The sequence below is a fragment of the Palaemon carinicauda genome, chromosome 21 (genome assembly GCF_036898095.1).
Source record: "Palaemon carinicauda isolate YSFRI2023 chromosome 21, ASM3689809v2, whole genome shotgun sequence".
In the NCBI taxonomy this organism is placed as follows: domain Eukaryota; kingdom Metazoa; phylum Arthropoda; class Malacostraca; order Decapoda; family Palaemonidae; genus Palaemon; species Palaemon carinicauda.
Genome location: NC_090745.1, coordinates 44,069,080 through 44,095,530, shown reverse-complemented (window position 1 = coordinate 44,095,530; position 26,451 = coordinate 44,069,080). Strand labels below are relative to the sequence as shown.

Below are 26,451 nucleotides of genomic sequence, written 5' to 3'. Positions count from 1 at the left end.
AACTGTTATCCAATAGTTAATAAGAGTAGACACATTGGGGGATATGTCAGGAATTCTTACTGACATTGGTGACTCTTATACAAACTTTGCTTTATAATGTATAGGGCGAGACCACTATACAAGCTTGTCATTTTGTCATCCATAGTTATTATATTCTCGTCGAGACTTTTTCCAGAGTCTAGTACGACTCTTCCCTGTAGGGGGCAGGAAGCACTAACTTTGTTCATGCTTAGATGAAATGATGTATGACGGTAACATCATAGGTCTCTAGGTCTAGACGGACCAGGAAAATACTTTCTTGAGAGTACGGCACCGGTTGAGAATCCACAGATACAGTAATGCTCTGGTAAACTTTCATCAAGACGACATGGCCTGAGCCCAAAAAACGGATTTTGAGCGAAGCAAAAAATCTATTTTTGAGTGAGGTAGCCATGTCGCCCTGATGGACCCGCCCTTCCTTTTATTATAAAAGGGCATATTGACCCCTCCCTATATACAGTATCTGTAGCACCTCGTATATCGCTACAAGGAATAAAGAGGGCGCTGCCGCCTTCATCAGATACACTCTGGAAACGGAATAGGAGAGATTCCTTATGAGCGGCTCTCTTTTCTTTCTCGTTTCAGATTCTTGTCACTGTAACCTCTCGAAGCGTTAATACTGTTCGGTTTGAAGATAGCTATGTGACGTGTCAAGAATACGTCCTCTGATATTATGCGATATCCCTGTTAGATTTATTTAGGGATATTCGCTCCAGGAGTTAGAATTCTGGATACCTTAAGGTAAAATTCTCTGGGAATATCACTGTAGTCAAATATACCCTAGGAAGCTACCCTTTAGGAACTTCCATGAGGACGACATGGCTACCTCACCCAAAAATAGATTTTTCGCTTCGCTGAAAATCCGTTTTATGATTCGGTATTCTTCGCTGCACAGCTTGGGCAATTGCTCTTTGGAAAAGCTATTAACCCTGGAAAGGTATGATGGGTCGTTTGCGACCCCTACAGCATTTTCAAAACCTGTTTTTTCCCCATAAATCATCAGCTGTCTCGAATATGGAAGTGATCGACCTGCAAGGGGTGACTAGTCTATATGCCATTGTCTGCTTTAGGACGGATTTTCGTCTAACTTCCCTCCTTCCCCGTTTTTTTACCCCCCCCCCAGGGGTCGACCTCGACCCTGAATACCTTTATAGGGGTAAGTGATCAAACAGCAAAGTTATTATATAATTATAAATTGTCGAACAGTGTTGATACTTGTTTGGTTCTTTATAGTTGGAAAGTGTGGGTGGATGGTGTGTCTACCACTTGCATGACATTGGTTTTGGCTTAGATGCCATATATTGCCATGAGGTCCATTTTCCCTCAAATGCTAATTTCTGATTTTTTTGAGTTTTCTGCAAATTTGATTTTTTTTCTATTTATTTTGAATTTATCTTCAATAATGGCCAGCAGACAGTATTCCCTCGTCATGGATGTCATCAACACACTTCTAATGGAGTTAAAAAGAGATGTTGATGATAATATGGAGCTTGCAACCCCATTCTTCATTCCAAGTGGTAGATTGGGCTGTAAGAGTTGTTGCGGTCTGCGGCCATTTTGTTGACATACCCGAAAGGTAAGTTGGCATATCTCTATATATTCTTGTTCTGTATAAAATTTGTGATATTTTGGTATAATTTAATGCATAAATATCATATTTTATAGGAGATACAATGATTTTCATAAGAAATTTACATTGTGAACTAGGCCGTCAAAAAATGACCTTTAGATTTCGCCCCTGTTATAACAGTAAATTACATCTTAGTGCACATTTTATTATGTATTTCTGTTCTAGGATAATATGAGTTTATTCTATAAAAAAAATTAGCCTCTTCCTATTTCATTTGGGTACCCAAAAAAATTCATGAAATTTGGACAAATTTTTTTGGCCAAAAAAATTTACCCTTTTTTTCTCATTTCAGATCTTGACTTCTATGGGTCCAACTCATTTCCAGCAATTACACGCTGTTGCTTTGCCATCTAAGAAGGTGTCCCTAAAGGGATTTATGTGTATATGTATATTTCTATTTTTTGTGAATATTTACGTCGTCTTTTTTTTGTATACTTAAATTTTTAATATATTTCCAATAAATAGTTATTTTGTAGATGGGTATCATTTATATTTTCAGTAATTTTTAGCATTCTTTGAAGTATTTTTAGCAAGTCAAACAATACAGATTGATGCATAACTAAATTTTTCCTGAATTTTTTTCGGAGTCGGGGTCGTTCACGACCGAGTATACCCTTAAAGGGGTGTCTGAGTAGCATACCTATCCAGGGTATAGACTCAGTAAATGTTCCTGTCAGATTGTTTACTGATTCTAGGCCTTTTCTGGAATCAATTGGTAGTACAAAGCAGGTGGAGGAGCGATTGCTTCTTAATACAATAACAGATTTGAAAGAAAAGTTGGAAGATACTTTTGTTGAATCTTATAGCTGGCTTGAAACAAGAGATGATCGCAGATATTTTGACAAAGTAAGGTAAAGATAACCCAGAGGTGCATGATATCTTTATTGAGAGCAAATTTTGTAATGCTAGAAATGAGAAGAATCTGGTGTCGTATGTCAATGGTGAAATCCGCATGAAAATCATTATTTGATTTGTTATCAATTGTTCAAAATTCCATGAAGTTGAAATGTCAATAGTTAATTTGAAACCTGCATGGTCCAAGCCCTAAATGAGTACACCATATGCGTCCGTGAATTTTATGTTGAAGAAATTCTATTTGTTACTTAGGAATTGTTTACCTTTGCTTATTCTAATCTATATTTGTTCCATTTCATATATCTTTTTAGTGACATTTACATTTTTTGGGGGAAGTCACTGTATTAAGTCATGATTTTGAAAAGTCAACTTTTTTATTATATTGTTTTTATTCTCAATTCATATATTGATATTTTGCTTTACTTTTTGTAAAATCCAAGCAAACAGAGAAGGGAGGAAACATGATACATATACGTTTCCCAGCAAAATGTATTTAGAGATGTAATTGGTACTTTATCCTTGTATCCTTGTTTTGTAATTGGATTGTTATCGTAAGTTGTCAACAATGAGTTCTGCTTACATATCTGGTGTGTGTGAATATTTTGTCAGTTACTAATAAACCGTTAAACAGCTAACGTCACTTAAACACCTGCTTATCAAATTTCCCGTATGTTTTAAATATAATTTCGTAATTTAAGTCAAATACAAGAACGTCTATAGAAAATGGTGACTCATCAATTAGATTATTTTTAGTTAATAATGAGGAAAGAAATACGGCAAGTTCAGTGTTATGCCTTATGCGTAGCTCTAATTAGAATTTCACCAGTTACTTGAAAGCGTGGTCAAGGAAAAGTGGTTCCATTTTCAGTGTTAATTTTCCATCTTTATATTCATGAACTTGAAAGAATTGCAGGCGCGTATTACTCGTATGATGGAAGTGAAAATAGCTCTTACACACAGGATTTTATCTATGTTGATAAATATATAACTGAACCAAAGTTTCTTTTTGGCAAAATACAAATGTTAAATTTACTTTCAATTGTTCATAACAAAATTTGAACCACAGACCATTTCAGAAAAAAAGATCTGAACTAAAACCTGATCAATCTAACATGGTGCATTCTACAAGAAATTTCACATTAAATAGTGGCCTTTTTCGTGTTTCAATAAACTTCTCAGTTCATGGTGCAATGCAACAATACACTGAAATACTAGGAATAATTTCTATGTAAATAAAGACAAGCAGTTGCCAATGGGTGGGTAAAATAAACCCTGTAATATTAGACTGTTAGAATATACCCAGAGTATCAGAAAGGTATACAAGAATGAAATATTGTAAAGAGAGAAAACTATAATTTTTAATGATTGGTGAAATAGGCAAAGATATGTAACGATTTATATGGAGGGACTTTTGTAATGCAGAAACATTGAAAAGATTCTGGTAAAGAAGATGTACAAATCATTGCAAAAGTAAATCCGTCCTCTACGGAACGATAATAAGAACAGAAATTTTTAGCTAAAGAGGAGGAGGAAAAAGACGAAATTTCATTTATCGGGATCACACAGAGTAATTTCTTCAAAATCTCTTTATACAAGGCTTGTAAACAGTCAACGGGAAATCATCAGAGATGATTATTTAGTAGGGATGTATTTTCAACAACTAAATTCGAATTTTGCCGAGAATTTACTTTTATTATATTTTACTTCAGAATTGATTAAACGATATTAAATTCCATATATTCAGTAACTTATTCGTTATGAGAATTATCATTAAAAAGGAATTTATCGAAAACGTTTTGTTTATATGCATTTCCACGTTAGTGTATGGAATTATTCTACTTACATAAATACACACATATATAAATTATATATGAATATATATATGTATGCATATATATATGTATGTATGTATATATATAAAGTATATATATATATATATATATATATGTATGTATGTATGTATATATATATATATATATATATATATATATATATATATATATATATATTGTGTATATATGTATATATATATATATGTATATATATATATATATATATATATATATATATTATATATATCATATATAAGTATATATTCATATATATATACATGTATATATATATATATATATATATATATTATGTATATGTAATATTCATGTAATTTTACCTATATACACATATGAATATAATTATATATTCACAGTTATATATACAGTATATATATATATATATATATATATATATGCCAGCAAATTTTCTTATCTTATGAATCCACAATATCCTCTTCTTTTCCCTGGTTTGTTTATAGCCCCTAGGGACCTATTTTGTTATTCTTATATTTCATATTTCATGTCTTTCTCATTATATGGCCTGTCCATGCTTTTAGAACAAGTGTCGGGTAACTTTTTTGGGTATTACCCCAATAGAATTTGTAGTAAATTGAATTTACCCCCACACTTGGAAGTACTCTGGTGGTCAAACCAATTTGCTAATAGAATTCAAGGATAATAAATAAATAAAAAATGTATATTGGAAAAATGTTTTATCGTTAATTTCATCTATCATAGGAAATAAAAGTCTGCCTTTCTGGCATGGAAATAGCACACAAGAAAAAAAGTAAGAATCACATTTATATACAGAAATAAAACACTCTTTTTAGCATTACATGGCACACAAGCAAAACTAATGACCATCATGTATTTCAAATTCAAATTGAAATTTTATTGAATCCACTATCATGGGGAAAAAAGTTTATCCTGTTTGGCATAAGCATGGCACAAAAAGAAAAATAATATTATTCTTTCTGGCATAAGAATAGCACACAAAGAAAAAATAATGTTATTCTTTCTGGCATAAGAATGGCACACAACAAAAAATAATTAAGAAAATATTGAAAACTTTAATATTTTGACGACAGATTGAAATCTTTAATATTTTTATATCAGCTACCCCAAGCTTTGGAAAAATGATACTGTTTCATCTTGGATACAACAAACTCGAAATCAGAGATTTTTGAAGTTACTGCTACTAGGATGCTGTCTTCAGGATTCAACCGGTTTCTGTATTTTGTTTTTAGATTTACAAGGGTAGAAAAACCTTGTTCGCAAAGGTAGGTTGTTGCGAAATGTAGCATTTTAGTTGCTTCCATATGTGCAGTTTTATAAGCCTTTGCAGTTTTTGACATCCAAAAACTTAAGAGATCATCCTTGCTCTCAAATTCCATCTTTGTTTCATTGCTGGAACGAAGTTCAGTAAGCTCTTCTGCCAATCCTTCAGGCTGTTCGGACAAATCAGCCAGCTCACTTTTGAAGGGATTTACAACCCAGCTGACAGTATGTGAAACAAGTTCTGGAAAATAGTCACAGAACCTATTTCTAAGTTTGGTCAGGTGCCTTGTGACTGACTCCTTTATGTCACTAAGACTGGAGTCTTGACAGTCTTCCAAAAACTCTCCCAGTTTTGGAAAGGCAGCAGTCTTATTGGCATTTATTTTCTGGTTCCAATACTGAAGCTTTGATACTAATGCTGAAGTTTTTTCCCTTGCTAATAGGAGATTGACTTTCTTTCCTTGCAATTCCTTGTTCAGTTCGTTTACATGTCCAAAAATGTCAGCTAAGTATGCAAGAAAAGCTAGCCAGGTTGTTTTTCTGAACTTTTCTGCAAGTGTGTGTTTTTTATCAGTCAGAAACATTTAGAGTTCTGTTTTAAGAGCCCACACTCTATTCAGGACATTTCCATGTGAAAGCCACCTCACTTCCGTATGGAAAAGAAGGGTTGAATATTCAGCCTCTCCATCCTCACATAAATCACGAATTATCCTCGTGTTTAGTGCATGCCCTTTTACAAAATTGACAATCTTAACCACATCATTTAACACAGCATCCACTTCTGGTTCTAAATTCTTCACAACTAATGCCTGGTGAAGTATCATACAATGGATGACTAGAATATCTGGATTCTGTTGTTTGGCCAAAGCCACAAAACCATTGATGTGACCAAGCATGGCAGGAGCTCCATCAACTGATACTGCAATACAATCTATCCACTTCAGATCAACCCTTGGTTTTTTGAAGCATGCATCAACCTTATTGAACACATCAATACCACGAGTTCTCAACTCAAGAGGAGAACACAACAACATTTCTTCTTCGATTTCATCAGAGCCCCTATATCGAATGTATACCATCAATTGTGAATTGCTACTAACATCTGTAGTCTCATCAAGTTGAATGGCAAACTCTTTACTTTTTTTACTGAAGAAATCACTTGTTCCCTCATATTTTCTGCTAAGATGGAAATTCTTTCTTTAATAACTCTAGCAGACAAAGGTACTATATTCAGTTGTTTAGCTACTTTCAGCCCACACATTATTTCTGCCATTTTTACAGCTGCAGGCTTGATTAAGTCTTCACCAATAGTATGTGGTTTCTTGTTTCGAGTAACCAACCATGCCACTTCAAAACTAGCTATTGCAGCTGAACGTTGGTCAAACATTGCACTGTTGTTACTTTCCAGTCTCTGTCTTTTGACTGTTTTTTTTTTTTCCAGATTCTCAAAGTATTCCCGTGGTTTGGAAGACAGATGTGAATGAACCTTGTCCAAGTGTTTCTTCAGTTGATTCTTTTTGAAAGCCTCGGCAGTCAGTACTTTCATACAAACTACACATCGAGGCTTCATTTGTCCTTTGTCCTCTATTTCTGTGAAGCCAAAATTAAGGAACTCTGCCTGATATGTCCTTTTCCTTGCTGATGCCATCTGAAAATGAAAACAAATCAGCAATTACACATACGATGCAACATTAACTTATTCACCACACTAAACGTTAACTATAATCACTGTCAGTCAACAGACTTCCTCGAGCAACGTGAACTGCTAGTTAAAATCAAGCATAATTGTCCAGCCAGCCACTCCATGACGTCACTCAAACACAATCCAAGCTGCCAACACCACAACCACCACCTTTCACTCCTTTTCTTTTTCCCTTTATCCAGGCCTCCCTTACCTATGATCGTGGTTGTTCCTCCCGTAACACCCCAGGTCAAAAATCCACCAGGTAGATGACGAGGGGCTAAATAAAGTGATAAGTCAAGGAGCAAATGCCACCACCAAGACAACAACGCAAAAGCGATCTCACTGAGGGTAAAAAACAGTTTCAATACTGATGAAGCAGTTTCAATACAGATATTTCTCCATTTCCATAGTTTTAAAGATCGTGGGATCCTCAATGCATTCTTTTCTCCAACTTCCATATCAGTTTCCCTTACTTAGCATATCCACATACGTAGCACGTTCATTACCCTTCAAAATTTCTAATTTTACCCCATTTGGGGTAATTTACCACTGTTTTAGAATATACTCTACGTTACTTTGCTCTCACATCCTTGTTGCTCTTTTTGTCTCTTAGTGTTATTCTCATAACTTTTCTTTCCATAGATATCTGTGTTGTAATTAGCTCATTCAATCATTTAAAAGAAAGATTGCCTTTCTCCCGAACACAGAAAGTCCATAGGCACTGTATAGTACCTCTTTGTACGACATCGCACCATCCATCAATCTTTTGCGTGCGGTTGTATGCAAAGACGGGATGGGAGAGAGCATGTGCAGAGAATGGGGGGCATTACATTTTATTGGGAATGTAATAAGAACACTTGAGGTAAAACTATATCAAAGAAAAGTTTACATACAGTTACACAGCAGGATATAAAGGTTAGTTAAGAACACATGATACAATAAGACAAGTCATGAAGATAATGAATGAGCGTGAGAAATATTTGTAGTGAAATAGGAAGATATGTACATGAGCATATGAACCTTAAAAGAAGATGTGCTAAGTATATCATGATGTCTAAACTGGATGCAAACTTAGGTAATATGAGTTTGTATTCTGAATCTTTGTAAAGTCTGAATGACGCAAGAGTGCAAATGACTTTTTTTTTTTTTTATTTAGAAAATACTTTTACAGTATATCAGACTGCTATGCGCTTAATGATGGAGTGTAAGAGGTTGAATATGGGAGTCAGCTGGAGCTGATGGGATTGAAAGTGATATACTGCGGCACAGTGGAAAAAATATGACGATTGATCTGACAATGAAATTTTCTTATGCAACGGGTAAGAGGAAATTTTTTTCTTGTGTATTCACGGAAAGGAAGTAGAGGCGAGACTTAGTGATTGGTATACACTGTCAAATTCAACATAGATATGCGATGATTAAAACTTCATAGAATAGAAAGAGGCTGGAGCTATATGACCAGACTTAGTATTTATCTTAGACTAGCTAACGCTGAGAGAACATATCGAGATTGCTCTAGGTCTAACTGTTGACATAAATACGGTTAATTTTTCTAGCTAGAGAGTTGTTTTACCTTGTAAGTAAAATCTCGTCTTATAGATCAAGATATGCTAAGAAAAAAAAAATAAATGGGACAGATTTGTAGCCCATTTAGGATTTGTCCCAGAAATTAAGGTTACTTGCAGCTAACACTGACATAAGAACAAAACTATTTCCTCTTGATATAGTAACTACCAAACTCAGAATTACGATAAAGATTCTATTCATTTAATGCTTTAAAAGAGGTATATAGTTTTGCGATGGTCATATAAGGTCGCTTATGATGTTGGCTTATGATCAACTCAAATGGCCTATAGAATTTGGTATGATTCTAAGTTGAATGAAAATTTAATGCATTAAGACATGAATTTTTTCTGAGATAACGGAAGAAATGTTTAGATTCTTATGAAAAATCGGAAAAGAATTTTGGAGACAGACGTCTGACAGATAGAATCTGCGTTATATCCTGAAAATTCCGAATGGATAAGACATTACCTTCACCTTTCGTTATTTACTCTTGACGACCGAATAACCATAACAGCTTAGTTATCACTGATGCAGACTTTCTTATATAATCAGTCAAAGATGAACTTACCTGCAAGGGAGAGTTATCTTTGATATCTATTGCGCCCTAGACTTATTTGTGGTGCTAAAGCTTTTATGATTATATAAGCAATGAAAGAAACAGATTTGCAGTGAAAAGTAGACACAATGTATCCTGAAGCACATAATCACAAATTTACAGTTGCAATGTCTGTTTTCATACATGAATAAGAGGGTGATGCTTTGACAGTTGCTGAATGGTGAAGAATAGATTTGTCACTGGTTGCAAAAAGTTTTGAGCAGTGCCTAAATCATAACTAGTAAAATGTAGAATAGAACATTAGGAGAAGCGTTGTTAGCCATAGCTCTTTTCAAGTCTGGACTGGTCATGATCTATCACCACCGACTATCTTCCAGGTACTTACCAAACAGAGGCAGGAGGACTTCTTAATGATACCCGGTGAAATCGACCAACTCCCTTATTAATTTTTTTTCTTCAAAAGGCAACTTAATAAATACCACTATGTATCTAAAGCACTACTTTCATCGAATATTTCTTTCTTTTCTCTAATTGAGATCTTCAAAAACTAAAGAACATATATGATCACACACACACACACACACATATATAAGAATATATATCACAAGCACACGTGATTTCAATCAATGTAAATATCACCCACGAATGGCATTTAATACCGAATTCTATCTTGGGAATATACATCCACTTGGAATTCATTTTATGGTAACAGCTTCTGGGTGGGTGGAGATTCGAACCCCCACCTGTTCGGCTGGAAACCATTCCTGCAGGGATCATACCGACTCAGTCGGTATGATCCCTGCAGGCATGGTTTCCAGCCGAACAGGTGGGGGTTCGAAGTCGGTATGATCCCTGCAGGCATGGTTTCCAGCCGAACAGGTGGGGGTTCGAATCTCCACCCGCCCAGAAGCTGTTACCATAAAATGAATTCCAAGTGGATGTATATTCCCAAGATAGAATTCGGTATTAAATGCCATTCGTGGGTGATATTTACACACACACACACACATAAATATATGTATATATATATATATATATATATATATATATATGTTTATAGACACTGTATATGCGATATGTATATGTATGTATGTATATATATATATATATATATATATATAACGGATTTTCAGCAAAGCAAAAAATCTATTTTTGGATGAGGTAGCCTTGCTGTCCTGATGGAAGTTACTTCTTAGTAGCTTCCTAGGTTATATTTAACTACAGTAATATATCCCAGAGAATTTTACTAAAGGTATCCAGAATTCTAACTCCTGGAGCGAGTATCCCTTGTATTATCTTATAGGGATATCGCATAAGATCAGAGGACGTATTCTTGACACGCCACATAGCTATCTACACCCCTAATAGAGTTTACGCTTCGAGAGGGGAAAGTGGCAAGAATTGTAGGATAGTTGTTATTAAGGCAACACTCCTACTCGTACTGTGATTGAGCGCCATCACGCTGCCGCGTGGTGCCATCTAGTCATTCTTTGTAGCGTTAATGAGGTGCTACAGATACAGTACATTAGGGAGGGATTCATTTATCCTTTGTCAAAGGAGGGTGGGTCCATCAGGATGACATGGCTACCTCACCCAAAAATTGAGTTTTTGCTTCGCTCAAAATCCGTTTTTTGTGCTCAGGCCATGTCGTCCTGATGGAAGTTTACCAGAGCATTAATGTATCTGTGGATTTTCAATAGTGCCAATCATCTCGAGATAAATTTTCCTTGGTCGTCTAGACCTAGAAACACCTGGTGTTACCCTCATACATCATTCAACTGATCATGGACTATGTCAGTGCTTCCTGCCCCCTACAGGGAAGAGTCTTGGAAGACTCTAGGAAAAAAAAAACTCGAGGATTGTGAGTTCAAGGAACAAGTCTAGCAAACAAGTTGTATATTAGTGTCCTTATATATATACATAAAGCAAAGTTTGTACTCTGAATGGAATTGATCTGTGTAGGTTACTGATACCTCCCGAGTCTGTTTGTTCATTGGAGACAAGATAGACAGGTTTACATTCATGTAGGAAACTTTAAATCAGTAAGGTAAACAGGTTGGTGCAATCAGCCATTACTAGCGACTGAACTCAATAGCATAACATATATTCTGATGATTGTTTGCTTGGAACAGTAATAACCTTTGTTCTGAAAAATTTTCCAAAATAAGAGGATAAAATGTAGCTCTGACACCCTTTATTTGTATGTTTTAGGATATTTGGGGTGAAATGAGACGCAGAGTTTCCTAACTATGTTTATTAACAAATAGAATATAGAAATCAGGGCTGTAACATGTACAATTAATCACAATTTTCACTGAAAATTTCTGTGTGAAAGCATAATTAGTAATAACAGAAAAAATTAATAAAGTTTCATCCGAAAAGGAAACACAAGCCACTCTATGGGAAATATGGAATATTTCACTATGGATTCTGTTGTTACAAAAGGAACACTTGCATATAAATATGCATGGCACATGTGTCAGTCTTTTATGCTTATTGTCACCCGTGTAATTAGAACAGTCTATAGTGTCATGTACTAGACACATCACTCAACATGATACACCGTAAGAGTCCATCATGTACACCCTTCACTAAAAAGGCCCAATTAGTGCACTGTTCTTCGCAGAAATCAAGCGGCAGGTTTTAGTACACTACCTGCTGCCACCACGTAATGTTTAATCTCCTGTAATTATTTCCCGTAATGCTTGAAGAAGACCCTGGATGACTTCCATCCAGTGTAAGTGCAAAGACTTTCAAAAGACATATTTTGAAAGAAATTCAGGGACGAAGCAACTTTTCTTGGATCATGACCTGCGGGTGTACTGTCTGGATCCGCTCTGCGAATGAAATAGGTGATCTTCGCCCTTAGTTGTTTTAAGGTTAATGTTGAACCTGATATTTCTCCCCTGAAAAGCTGACCTCCCCTAAAGTCTGAAGTTCTACGAAGATAGACCTTTAGGCATTCCACTGGGCATAGGGATGCTTCTTCCTTCAGAGGGCAGATTCTCTAGGGACCCCACCTCTTAGTGGGCAGCTCGTTCTTGGCGAGAAACGCTGGGTCCGGAAAAAAGTTCAGTTCTCCGCAGTCTGTGAACTGAATGTGGCCATCATCCCTCGAGAGGGCCACTATTTCGCTAACTCTGGCTCCTGAGGCTAGTGCAAATAAGAATATCACTTTTTGAGTCAAGTCGTCTAGAGAGCAGTCTTCGTTGTTCAAGGTTGATGCCAAGTGAAGAACCTTATCCAAAGACAATGAAATGGGCCTCGGAGGAGCTGCGGGCCGAAGTTTAGCACAGGCTTTTGGAATCTTGTTGAAGATATCATTGGAGAAGTCCACCTGGAAGGTGTACAGCAAGGGTCTGGGTAGGGCAGTTTTGCATGTGGCAATCGTGTTGGCTGCTATACCTTGTTCATGGAGATGGATGAAGAAGGATAAACAGAAATCCATTGAAATCTCCTTTGGTTTCTTTGCCTTGACAAAGGCGACCCATTTCTTCCAGGAAGACTCTAATTGTCTTCTCGTTGATTTTGACTTATATTCTTCTAGAAAGTTAATACTGTCCCTTGAAATCCCAAAGCTTTTCTTGACTGCTAAGGTGAGAAAATCATGAGATGAAGGTTTTGGGTTTTCTGTGAGGAAGCTGAAACAGTCGGCTTCTGCACTTGCTGAGTCAAAACTGGATCCGGCAACGGGATCAGCTTCAGGCGTAGTTCCGTTATCAGGGGGAACCATACGCTGTTGGGCCACTATTGCTGCTGTTCCGTGAAAGGATCTTAGTTTGTTGAGGGCTTTCAGCAGAAGGTTGGTTGGAAGAAACAGGTAGATCTTGGACCATCTGTTCCAGTCTAGAGACATCGCATCCGTTGCTTCCGCTAGAGGATCCTCATACGGGGTTACATACCGGGGTAGCTTCTTAATGTCGCTCGTTGCAGAGGTCTATCTGCAGTCCTGGGACTTTGCGTAAGATGAAGGAGAATGATCTTGCGTCTAGGGACCATTCTGATTCTATCGGGTTGAGCCTGGATAGAGCGTCCGCCGTCACATTGCGGAACCCATGAAGGTGAACTGCTGACAAGTGCCATCTCTTCTTCTCCGGAGGATGGCCAATATCACTTGATTGATTTGAGGCGATCTCGAGCCCTGTCGATTGAGGCATCTCATTACAAGCTCGCTGTCTAGTACCAATCGGATGTGGATTGAGCAGCGAAGTTTTAGTTTTTTCACTGAGAGAAAAACTGCCATGGCTTCCAGAATGTTGATGTGGAAGGTCTTGAAGAGGGAGGACCAGGTTCCTTGGACTTTCCGATGGTGAGAGTGGCCTCCCCACCCTTCTTTTGAGGCATCCGTGTGAACGGTGACCGACGGTGGAGGCGGTTGTAAAAGTACCTTCTTCTTTAGGTACTTGGCCTCCGACCATGGCTTGAGGAGGGATCGCAGACGATTTGGTATCGGTCTTTTCAGATCTCTTCAAGCGTTTGATGCGTATTTTCTCCAAACTCCTGATGCATCTTTTAATTGAGCTTTCAATACTGGGTCTGTCACTGAGGCAAACTGGAGGGACCCCAACACTCTCTCCTGTTGCCTTTTTGATATCCTGGCGGATTGAAGGAGTCTCTTGACAGATCCCGCTATCTCTCTCCTCTTCTTTGATGGAATGGAGAGGCAGTGTGACTGTAAGTTCCAGTGGACACCCAGCCACTGGAACTTCTGAGCTGAAGATAGTCGAGACTTTTCCAAGTTGATCTTGAATCCTAGGTGTTCTAGGAGCTGGATCACTTCCTTGGAGGCTTGCGTGCACTCTTCTTTGGATGCTGCCCACACCAGCCTGTTGTCCAGGTTGCCCATCACCTGAACTCCCTTTAGGCGTAGCTGATGAATGACTGCATTCGCAAGCTTTGTGAATGCTCTTGGGATATGTTTAGTCCGAAGGGCATGGCTCTGAAGACGCACTGTCTTTTTTTGCAGCTTGAATCCTAGGTAGGGGGAAACTTGCTGGTTGATCGGAACATGCCAGTACGCATCCGCCATGTCTATGGAGACAGTGTATGCCCGTTTGGGCAGTAGGGTCCTTGTGTGTTGGAGCGTCAGCATTCTGAACTTCTAGTTCACTATGAACTTGTTGAGTGGTGATAAGTCCAGAATGACTCTGAGCTTTTCCGAGTCTTTCTTCGGGACACAGAATAGCCTTCCTTGGAATTTGATGGACTTTGCCCTCCTTACAACTCTTTCGTCTAAGAGTTCCTGAACGTATTCTTCCAATATGGGGGTTGAGTGTTGGAAGAATTGAGGGAAGTTCGGTGGAGTTGCATTCCAACTCCACCCCAGTCCGTTCCTGATTAGGCTGTGGGCCCAGGGATCGAAGGTCCAGCGATCCCGGAAGAGGAGAAGTCTCCCTCCTACCGGTAGCATCTCACTTGGAGTGCTGGGTGGAGGACTTGCCTCCTTGGCCACGTCCACCTCTGTTGCCCCTACCTCTGGAGGGGTGTCTAGAGGAACCTCGAAAGGAACCTCGAGACTTCGGTCGAAAGGTCGTCGATTGCCTGTCAAAGGCTGGGGTGAAGACGGGCGACTGAGTCGTCACTTGTTGGGGCACCAGCTGAAAAGTGGTAGGTGATTGTGCCACCGTCAGGGGCACCGTGGCCACGGGAAGCTGTTGTTGTCTTGGAGGGCGAGAGGGCACTCTGGGTCGTTTTGTCTTCCTTTTCGGCTGGGGACCCTCTTCAACGGAAGACTTTCTCTTGGAAGACAAGCCCCATTTGGAGATAAGATTCCGGTTCTCCGCTGCGGCTTTGGCTACGACCTCTTTGACCACTTCACTCAGGAAAAGGTCTCTTCCCCAGATGTTGGAGGCTATCAGCTTCCTCGGTTCGTGCCTCACTGCAGCCGAGGCGAACACGAACTCTCTGCAAGCCCGACGGGCTTTAATGAAGTTGTACAGGTCTTTGGTGACCGTTGCCAAATGAGCTTTGGCAAAGACCATGTACATATCCGGGGTATCTGGGACACTTGCCATCGTCTCTAGTCCGGTCTGTAGAGACATAGAGGCGGCAAGTCGCTCTTTTGTTTCCTGCTCCCTGCGCAGGTGAAAGTCTGACAACTTTGGGAGGTCTTCTCCAGCTTCCTAACTGAGAAGGTGTTGTAAACGTCCTTCCAGTCCACATCATTGGATGGTAGAGCGAGGGAAAGGGGTCTACACTTTTCGAGTGTAGGGCAAGGTTTCCCTGCCTCGACTGCCTTTAAGGCTGCCTTGAACCCTTTCTTCATAAAGGGGAATGCACGGGAAGAAGCAGCAATGAAGGACGGGTGCTTCTTGCTGAGACCGGCACCTTGGAGCTGGTGAAGGCTCTCTCCTTCAAGGTTTTGGTAAACAAGGCCTGTGCCTTTGGGAGGTCTAGAATGATGACCTCTTTCGGCTCGGTTTCTTCTTTGGAAGGGGGTTCTGTCCTCAAGCGGACGTAACAATCTGGATAGGCTTCTTTACTGGGCCCGAACTCTACATCATCTACTGAGACAGTGCCCAGTTTTTCGGAGAGGAAGATCTTCCCCCCTGACATAGGCATGTGCTCAGCATACCTCCAAGGGTTGATGTCAGAAAAGGCGGGAAGTTCTTTGAAGTTTAGCTTCTTGGGGGCTAAACGTGAGGACATGAGCTAGTGCATTTCGGTCCGCAGAGAAGCCTCCTTCTCGGACGACTGCTTTTTCATGTCCTGGAACATGGACAAAAGTGAATGCAGCGTATGACTGATCGTGTCTAGCTGGGGGGCAGAAGAAGTTGATGGTACAGGCTCGGCCATAGTAGCCGATGAAATCGAAATAGTTTCGGCTTTCTCAATGTCGCCTTCAGGAGGTAGGACAGTCTCCTGCTCCTGCTCCTCTGCTAGGAGACTTCGCTCCGTCTCCTTGGAGACAACTGACATGTTGTCTTCTAGTTGGATGTCCTTCAAGGCATCGGATACTTCAGATTCTATCGGAATCTGGACGAGGAGAATCTCAGGTTGAGCTTGGGTAACAACTGCATCCGAAGATGCCTTAGGGAACAGACAAGCCCTCACCTTCTCATTAGTAAGGTATGGGCCAGTGGTGTTCTTCTGGAAACCTCTGTCCCATTTTCCCAGCGTCTCTCTTGCTGCATCCCTTGACTCTGTGGACTTCTGATCATCAAAAGCCTCTTTTACTATTTTGTCACAAACGGTACATACCTGTGGGTCCCAGTATTTTAGAGATCCCTTCGTAATTGTGCAGCACGCATGGGTTCTGCACATATCGTGGCTGCAGAAGTTCTTACTGCGAACCTTGCAGAAGTAGTTCCCGCACTTGGGATGCTCCTCCTGTAAAGAAAGAAAAGCATATAAGTATTCGGTGAAAATCTCAGAATTTCATCACACAGGGTCATTTAATTAGCTTAGGATAGTGTAAGCTAGGGAAAAAAGGAAAGACACCCACATGTGCTTCCTGTCCAGCCCATTGATATGACTTCCTTCAATATTGAACACTAAATTCTTAACGAAATAAATGGGGAGATAATATCCTTGGATATGAAGTGTAATTGTAACACCTTCTTCTAAGGTTCAATATTGGGGATTTTTAATAAATGGTTATCGGCCATTAATTTAACAGAGAGAATCGCTCTCTAGGATGGTGGTCTCACAATAGGCTGCTCATGAAGCACCTTGTAGGTTGGAAAAATTTTTGCATGGGCCACAGCACAGACCATACAGCAGTATGTGTCATGCGGAATAATCAATATCGCAGTGACTGCGACCACTGTAGTCAGTACTGTAGTGCCTGCCGGAGTACGCCAGCATTGCCCTGGGCTATTAAAGGTATATACTGCCTCCATAGATAATGGACGGTAGGTCACTGGCAGTTGCTTCGCTGCCGGCCGCCGGGGGGTCCCTCTATCAAGGCGGACCCGCCGGCCGCCGGTGGAAAGAATGTCTACAGACTTGGATGACTGGCTGCCGGCAGTCAACATAGTTGACGGCAGTCGGCCAGAGTGTGTGCCGGTTGCCGTTGGGTCGCCAATCAACGGTACCCCATGGCAAGCGGCGGCAGAACAATCTGACGGCGGAAAGTCGTCCGAGTTGGCTGCCGGCAGCTGTAAGATGCCGGCAGCTGGGCCAAGGTTGATGGAAAGATAAAGAGAAAGCATGGATAGGGGGGGGGGGGGTAAAGCAAAGGCACAGCTTTGCAGACCTTCATCTGGAATGAGGGTTCATATGGAAGGAGGAATTATATTCGGGCTTCCATCCAACCATAGTCCATCCACATTGATAGTAGGGCTATGGAAGGCAGGTTGTTGTCTCAACTAAGGAACAGAATCTAGTGTCGGAGACCCTAAGCAAGGGAAGAATTAAATTCTTCGGCTTAGGACCTGCTGGCACAGGACTGTCTGCTAGGCCATGGAGAGGAGGAATTATCATATAACGCCTCCAGGATATGGCCTAGGGAGGTCTAGCCTCCTGCATTGGCAACCTAACCTGGCTTGAGAAATCAGTTCACCAAGACAGGCGGCTGTCGATCACAGACAAGTTACTCAGATGTCCCGTCCTAAACTCAAAACTGGCTCAGTGGTTGAAAGAAAGAAGCGGGAACACCCCAGTAAAGATTTGCCAGGATACAATTCAAGGCAAAGCTAACTAGGGTTAGCCTAGGCTAGTCAGAGGGAAGAGGAATTGCTCTAAATCTCGCAAGGAGATTGGTATCGACTTAAAAGGTATAGTAGGTGTCAGTCTCCACTTAAAAGACAATACAAGGGAAATTGAAGACATGTATGAAAGTATACAAAAGCCCCTAGGCTGGTAGCCTAGGCGCAGTGAGAATCGGTCACCGAAACTCTCTCGTATACTATCTTGGAAGAGGAAAATTTTATGCAGTAATATCTTAATTGTATAAAATATTGCCTGACCTTCAATAAAACTTTAAGAGGAAGGTTATATCATGCATGAAGTGTGTAGGTGCCTAGGCTAGGAAGCCTAGCACTCATGGGGCTCGGTCATAAAATTGCCAAAACCACGAAAACAAGGGCATAATATAAGATTTCCTAGATAACCTGCTAAATAGCTAAAGTTATTAAAGCGATTAATGGCGGGAAAGTCGTTCTGGCTAACTAAATGTACATGCAAAGAACGATCGCATCCAAGATGCCATCCGGCTGGGCAACAGCTCTTGTTACGTTAAATATGAACTTATTTCGAGGAAAAAACTGGCACGTGCTTACATTTAGACAATTCAAAGATAGTACTTAACTTTCCAGAAGCAGATGAGGCTGGGGAAGACATCATCGAAGCAAAACAATCCAAAATAGCGTGAGATAACACGGGATAAACACCAGTCAGGAACGCTACACATGAAAGAATGACTAGATGGCGCCACGCGGCAGCGTGCTGGCGCTCAATCACAGTACGAGTTGGAGTGTTGCCTTAATAACGGCTCTCCCACAATTCTTGCCACTTTCCCCTCTAAAAAGCGTAAACGCTATTATTGGTGTAGATAGCTATGTGGCGTGTCAAGAATACGTCCTCTGATCTTATGCGATATCCCTATAAGATAATACAAGGGATACTTGCGCCAGGAGTTAGAATTTGGATACCTTTAGTAAAATTATCTGGGATGTATCACTGTAGTTGAATATAACCTAGGAAGCTACTAAGAAGGAACTTCCATCAGGACGACATGGCCTGAGCCCAAATATATATATATATATATATATATATGGTATATATATATATATATATATATATATATATATATATATATATATATATATATATATATATATATATATATATATATATATATATATATATAGATAGCCATACGTCCTGATGGAAGGTTCCTTCAGTAGCTTCCTTGGGTATATCTAACTACATGGATATTCCCAGAGAATTAAACTACAGGTTATCACAGAATTCTAACTTCTGGTGCGAGTACCCTAAAGGTTTCCCTCTAGGATATCGTATATCAACAGGGGACGTATGTATTAACCCGCCACATAGCTATCTGCACCCCATATAGAGTTAACACTTCGATATGGAAAGGTGGAGAATAACTGGGGAGCCGTTCCACAGTTACACTCGTCCGTGGCTGCTTTTGGTACTCGAAACGTAAACAAATGGGCGCCATTGCTAAATGACGTCACGTCCATCCTCATCCTGAGGCCAGCTCCTTGCTAATCTCCATGATACAGCAGGACAGGGCGGGGCCTGAAAGGCTGGACTAGAATAGACGTGAGGGTCCATCAGGACGTCATGGCTATCTCACCCAAAAATAGATTTTTCGCTTCGCTCAAAATCCGTTTTTTGGGCTCAAGCCATGACGTCCTGATGGAAGTGTACCAGAGAATTAATGTATCGTGGAAAATTTCCCCTTTTTAAGTAAGTGCCAAGGGCTCCGAATAGAGGTATGTAATGTGTCCTCGTAAGAGTTTACGTGGGGATCCAGCTTCCTGCCCCCCTGGCAGAGAAGTCCCGGTGGATCATACCAAAATCCTAAGTGATCATTGAAGGGCTACTCACCCTGCGGAGAGTACGTGCAGGACTCGGAGACAAGACAGAAGGTTATTATTCGGGTAGGAATATTCTCAAGTATAAACAAATGATAATTAATCACTACACTCCATGGAGGAGAGATCAATCTGGTCTCAAAGGCAGGACGAAGGTAAGAATTCAAGTAGGAATATTACACAGCATGAGTGAGTATATAATACAGGTAAATTTATATTATTCTTCTCATTCCAAAGGAAAGGGGTAAATGAAACTATGACAATCATGTAATTCATAATAATAATAGGAGCGGAGAGAGACGCACATGTAATAAAATAGACATTTTATTTCATAGATTGCAGCTTATAGTGATAACAATTGCAGTAAAAGGTGTAAAGTTAATTTACAATAATAAGAATAATGTACATAGAAAATAAAAGACTTCAATCTTGAATCTGAAAGAAATTTCACTTTTAGAAACAAGTTCCGGAGGAACGTCAGTCTTTTTCAAAGAAAGACACATCATGCCCTAGGGCATGTGGCACTCATATGAAGTCTATGACATTTCACCTTGATAAGAACAGTCTATTAGAAACACTAAGTGTCCATGAAATCACTATGTATCACACAAGGGTCAACACAGGCACCCGTAGAGTTAAAGTCCCAAGTAACTCGCTGTTCTATGCAGAGTTAAATGGCAGGTTTCATAACACTACCTGCGGCTACCACGAAATGTTTAACTTCATGCACTTGCTTCGCGTAGTGCTTGAAGAAAACGCGCGACGATTTCCATCCTGTGAAGCTCTTGAGGCTTTCGAAATCCATGCTCTGGAAGAAATTCAGAGAAGACGCGACTTTTCTAGGATCATGACCTGGGGGTGTACTGTCAGGATCCGCTCTGCGAATGAAGTAGGTGATTTTCGCTCTTAGTTGTTTCAGTGACAGGTCGCTACCCGATGTTTCTCCTTTGAAGAGTTGACCTCCACCGAAGTCTGAAGTTCTTCGAAGATAGACCTTAAGACTCTCCACTGGGCATAGAGAGACATCTTCCTTCAGGGGGCAGATTCTCCAAGGGCCCCATCTCTTGGTGGGTAATTCATTCTTTGCGAGAAACGTCGGATCAGGGAAGAGGGTAAGTTCTCCTGTATCTGCGAACAGGATATGACCCTCGTCTCTTGACAATGCCACTATTTCGCTGACTCGGGCTCCCGAGGCGAGAGCAAAAAGGAAGATAACTTTTTGAGTCAGGTCCTTGAGAGGGCACGAATCGTTGTCCAGGTTAGAGGCAAAATGGAGCACCTTGTCCACGGACCAGGAGATAGGTTTTGGCGGAGGTGCTGGGCGTAGTCTAGCGCATGCCTTTGGCAGTTTATTGAAGATAAACAGATCAATCTGGAAAGCGTACAGTAGTGGTCTAGTCAAAGCCGATTTGCAGGTGGAAATCGTGTTGGCCGCTGAGCCTTGTCCATGAAGGTGAATGAAGAAGGACATGCAAAAATCAATGGTGATTTCCGTAGGGTTTTTTGCTTTGTCGAACGAGACCCACTTTCTCCAGGAAGATTCGTATTGCTGCCGTGTAGATTCGGTCTTGTATTCCTCGAGGAAGTCTAGACTTTACCTCGAGATCCCAAACCTTTTCTTTGCGGCCAGGGAGAGAAAATCATGAGATGAAGGTCCCTGAATTTCAGTGATGAAGCGAAGACAGTCGACTTCTGTACTTGTTGAGAGAGAACTGGGCCCGGGAGGGGGATCAGCGTGGGCTGCAGCTCCAGGACCAGGGGGTACCAATTGCTCTGGGGCCACTTGGGAGCCACTAGGGCCGCTGTCCCTTTGAAGGTTCTCAGTTTGGAGAGGACTTTCAGCAGAAGGTTGGGGGGAGGGAACAGGTATATCCTGGACCATCTGTTCCAATCCAGTGACATGGCATCCACTGCTTCTGCCTTGGGGTCCTCGTACGGGGCCACATATCGAGGAAGTTGATTGTTGTCGCTCGTTGCGAAGAGATCGATCTGAAGTTCCGGGACTTGGCGAGAGATGAAGGAGAATGATCTTGCGTCTAGAGACCATTCCGACTCTATTGGGCTTATCCGTGATAGAGCGTCCACCGTCACGTTGCGGAATCCTTGTAGGTGAACTGCAGACAGGTGCCATTTCTTCTTTTCTGCCAGACGAAAGATTGGAAGAAGTACCTGATTTATCTGGGGCGATCTCGAGCCCTGACGATTGAGACATCTGACTACCACCGAGTTGTCCAGAGTCAGACGGATGTGGATCGAGGGAGGCGGGGAGAGTTTCTTCAGGGTGAGAAGAACCGCCATGGCCTCCAAGATGTTGATGTGAAACGTCTTGAATAGGGGAGACCATGTTCCCTGAACCTGTCGTTGGTGGGAGTGACCTCCCCAACCCTCCGTGTGGATGTTGAGCGATGGAGGCGGGTGTTGAAGAGGAATGGACCTTTTCAGGGCCTTTGCTTCCGACCACGGCTTTAATAGTAAGCGAAGTCTGTTTGGGAGCCGTCTCTTGAGGTCTCTTCGAGCGATGGATGCGGAACGTCTCCAGACTCCCGCGACATCCTTTAGCTGTGCGCGAAGCACTGGGTTTGTCACAGAGGCGAACTGTAGAGAGCCTAGAACTTGTTCCTGCTGTCGTCTTGAGATCCGTTTGGATTTCAGCAGTCTTCTGACAGACCCTGCTATTTCCTTCCTTTTCTTCTGCGGGATGGTGTGACTGAAGATCCCAATGGATTCCCAACCATTGGAACTTCTGAGCTGGAGAGAGGCGAGATTTTTCGGCGTTTATCTTGAATCCCAGATGTTCTAGGAACTGGGTGACTTTGTTGCAGGCTCTTACACAATCTTCAGGCGATGTCGCCCAGACCAGCCAGTCGTCTAGGTAAGCCATCACTTGGACGCCGCGAAGGCGGAGCTGTTGGATGATGGCGTCTGCCAGCTTGGTGAAGATCCGTGGAGCCACGTTGAGCCCGAAGGGCATGGCCCTGAAGGCGTAACTTTTCCTTTGGAGTCGAAATCCTAGGTAGGGGGAAGCGTGATGATTCATTGGAACGTGCCAGTAGGCATCCGCCAGGTCTATGGAGACCGTGTAGGCCCCTTGAGGCAGAAGGGTCCTTATTTGTTGGAGAGTCAGCATCTTGAACTTGTTGTTCGCAATGAACTTGTCGAGGGGGGATAAGTCTAGAATGACTCTGAGTTTGTCGGAGTCCTTCTTGGGAACGCAAAATAGTCTCCCTTTGAACCTGGTTGACTTTACCCTCCTGATCACCTTCTTGTTCAAGAGTTCTTCCAGGAGGGGGGTTGACTGTTGGAGGAATTGCTGGAAGGCTGGGGGTGGTTGCATCCAGCTCCAGCCTAGTCCCTTCTTGACGATACTGTGTGCCCAGGGATCGAAGGTCCAACGATCCTGGAATTGGCGGAGTCTTCCTCCCACCGGAAGCACTTCATTGCTTCTGGTGTCCCGAGGGTTTTCCACCTCGGCCGCTAGCTCCCCTTCCTCCTCTGCCTCTGGAGGGGCGGCGAGACGAATCTCTGCCGGAACCTCTGCTTGAGCCCCTACCTCTGGGATGAAAGGTAGTAGCATGTTGCTCGAATGCAGGGGTAAAGACCGGTGACTGCGACACCACCGGCTGGGTGACCAACTGAAAGGTCTGCTGTGGCTGTGCTGCCACTTGGGGAGTAGCGGAACCCGGAAACTGCCGTCTCTGTTGACGTTGTTGGGGTTTCGGTTTCTGGGACTTCCTCTTAGGTTGAGGGCCATCGTCCTGAGAGGATTTCCTTTTCTTTGACATGCCCCACTTGTGGAGAAGGTTCCTGTTCTCCGTGGCGGCCTTGCCGGCAATCTCTTTCACCAGGGAGGAGGGAAAGAGATATTTACCCCAGATATTGGAGGAAATCAGCCTCCGGGGTTCGTGTTTTACCGTCGCGCTGGCAAACACGAATTCACGACAGGCTCTGCGAGCCCTAGTGAAGCTGTACAGGTCCTTAGTCACCATTGCCAAATGTGTTTTGGCTAGGACCATGTAGAAGTCCGGGACTCTAGTGTCTCCGGCCATAAGTTCGAGCTGTACCTGGAGGGACAACGATGCGGCAAGCCTCTCCTTCGTATCCTGTTCCCTACGAAGGAGGTGATCATTTAGCCTTGGGAGGTCCTCATTGAACTGACGACCGGCTACGTCAGGCTCTAACTTCCCCACCGTGAAGGTTGACTGGATGTCTTTCCAGTGTCTATCATCAGGGGGGACGGTAAGGGAGAAGGGTCTGCACTCCTCCAGTACAGGGCAAGGTTTCCCTTCTTCCACTGCTTTCAAGACCGCAGTGAAGGCCTTTTCTATAAAGGGGAAGGCTGCATCATTCGGCGCAACGAAGGTTGGGTGCTTCTTGCTGAGCGCCGGCATCTTGGAGTTGGTGAAACCCCTACTCTTCACCGCATTGGCTAGCATAGCCTGGGGCTTCGCGAGATCGAACACGATTACTTCCTTCGGTTCGGTCTCTTCCTTTGAGGCTGTTTGTACCTGAGCCGGACGTAACAGTCCGGATAAGCCTCAAAATTTGGGAAGAATTCCACTTCTTCCAACAAGATCGAGCCGACCTTCTCACTGATGAAGATCTTACCAGTTGTAATCGGCATATGCTCGGCATACCTCCATGGGTTAGTATCCGAGCAAGAGGGGAGGTCCTTAACCAAAATCCGTTCCCGTTGTTTAAAACTTACTAGGGTAGACCTGAACTGCTCCTGGGTCTCACGAAGTTTTCTTTCCATGAGGGCTTCAAGCATCTTGAAGACCTCCTGAGTGCCTGATGGAAGAGGGTCCGGGGTGGCAGAAGTCGAAGGAACAGGTTCCTCGGCCGGTGCAGGAGTCGATGCGGGAGTAGGAGTGGGAGCGACCTCATGCTCCGAATCAGGGTATTCCACCTGATCTTCCTCATAGTCGAGATCCTCGCCCATGAGGTTCCTCTCCGTCCCTTCCGACACTTCCGACATACGTTCCACGTTATCGGAATCTAAGTGGTACTCATGCATGGACTGGGCCATGACGATATCAGGTTCCACCATGATCTGGACGGTGGGGATCTGATCACTGGGGACCACGGAGTCTTTAGATGCCTTTGGAAACAGCAAGGCCCTCAAATCTTCGCTGGCGAGATACGGTCCGGTGGCGTTCTTCTGGAAGCCACGCACCCACTTGCGTAGCTTCTCTCGAGCGTTGTCCCTTGCCTCCGCTGAAGGAGGATCGTCGAACACTTCGACCAGACGACTTTTGCAGACAGTACAGTGCTGCGGGTCCCAGTATTTCAGGTCGCCTTTCTTGGTGGCGCAGCGGGCGTGGGTCCGGCATGCCTTGTGCCTGTAGAAGTCCGGGCGCTTCACTCCGCAAAAGTTGCTTTCGTACTTCATATACTCTTCCTGTAAAAGAAAGAGATCATGAGTACATGGAAGGCATAAAAATGACTTACATTACTCTAAAATTAAGATAACTTAATCTAAGTTTTTAAGCATTAAAACGATTCATAAGGTATTATAATGCCTGAGAGTAGTGAGCGGGAAAGGAAGTAGATAGACACATACTTGTGAATCCCGCCCAGTCGGTTACCATAACCTTATCAGTAGGCAATTTCTTTTGACAAAACGGAAATCCATATGGATAAGCCGTGGTGGGTAGAAGCTAAGCCTCTAACAGAAATTGCCTGCAAGGTGTAGCAGGGACTGAGATCACTCAGATCCCTGGAGTAGAAGGGGAATAGGAGAAACCCCTTATTAGATATAGTTTCCGGCAATCGGCTGCACTAAGACGCACAGAGTATGCTGGAATATTGTAATGTGCAATGAAAGAGCATAGCCACAGATCTAGATGGTAAGACAATACCTATATATAGAAGTGGCCAAGCCATCAGGCTCCAGTATGTTGACTGTCGGCATGTTGTCGGCAGGTATGAGAAGGGGTGCATGTCCCTTAACGTCTCCGGAGGGTTCCGGTAGACGACGGCACGCTGGAGGCCGGTCCAGCAGGGTGGAAGGCATCAAGACAGACACATTGAGTATCTAAATATGATACCATCGTGGCGACCGCCGGCACAGCGGCGGGTCGCCGGCAGGAGGCGGCGGCTCCAGCAGCCGAAGGCTGACGGCCTGGTGAGCTTGGATCAATTCATAAGATGGATATGTATATGGTTGTATACCTAGACAGCTGGCAATCAATGCCGGTGGCCGGCTCCGAAGGTCGGCCAGCTGTTACTAGGTAAAAGGAGGGGTGGGACGTCGGCTGTATGTCGACGGAAGGCGGCAGCCTCCGGCACACGGAAGGCTGACGTCTTAGAGGGGGGAGGGCATCTTATGAAAGAATGTCACCAGAGGTAAGGCAGTATCGCCGGCAGTAGAGGCGGCAAGGGACCGGCACCAGGATAGATGGAGAGAAAGGTAAGGAGGGATGGGAGGGGTAAGACCACATACCCCTCCGGCATCCCTCCGGAGAGAGTGCACTCATGATAGGAGTAGTTACTCATAGCATCCGGCG

The 26,451-nt window shown here is 42.5% G+C and overlaps 2 protein-coding genes across 2 annotated transcripts; both read right to left on the bottom strand.

Annotated features, from left to right (window-relative positions):
- Nucleotides 1-5,468: 5,468 nt before the first annotated feature.
- On the bottom strand, nucleotides 5,469-6,218 carry LOC137614871 (protein FAM200C-like). Its single transcript, XM_068344529.1, has one exon. The coding sequence runs from the start codon at nucleotides 6,216-6,218 to the stop codon at nucleotides 5,469-5,471; it is 750 nt and encodes a 249-aa protein (XP_068200630.1).
- On the bottom strand, nucleotides 6,219-6,713 carry LOC137614870 (protein FAM200C-like). Its single transcript, XM_068344528.1, has one exon. It carries the CDS (start codon nucleotides 6,711-6,713, stop codon nucleotides 6,219-6,221), a length of 495 nt encoding a protein of 164 aa, XP_068200629.1.
- Between the last annotated feature and the right edge of the window lie 19,738 nt (nucleotides 6,714-26,451).

Excerpts from the sequence above, each read along its gene's own strand:
- LOC137614871 (XM_068344529.1), bottom strand. The coding sequence starts at position 6,218 with ATGTTTCTGACTGATAAAAAACACACACTTGCAGAAAAGTTCAGAAAA.
- LOC137614870 (XM_068344528.1), bottom strand. The coding sequence starts at position 6,713 with ATGGTATACATTCGATATAGGGGCTCTGATGAAATCGAAGAAGAAATG.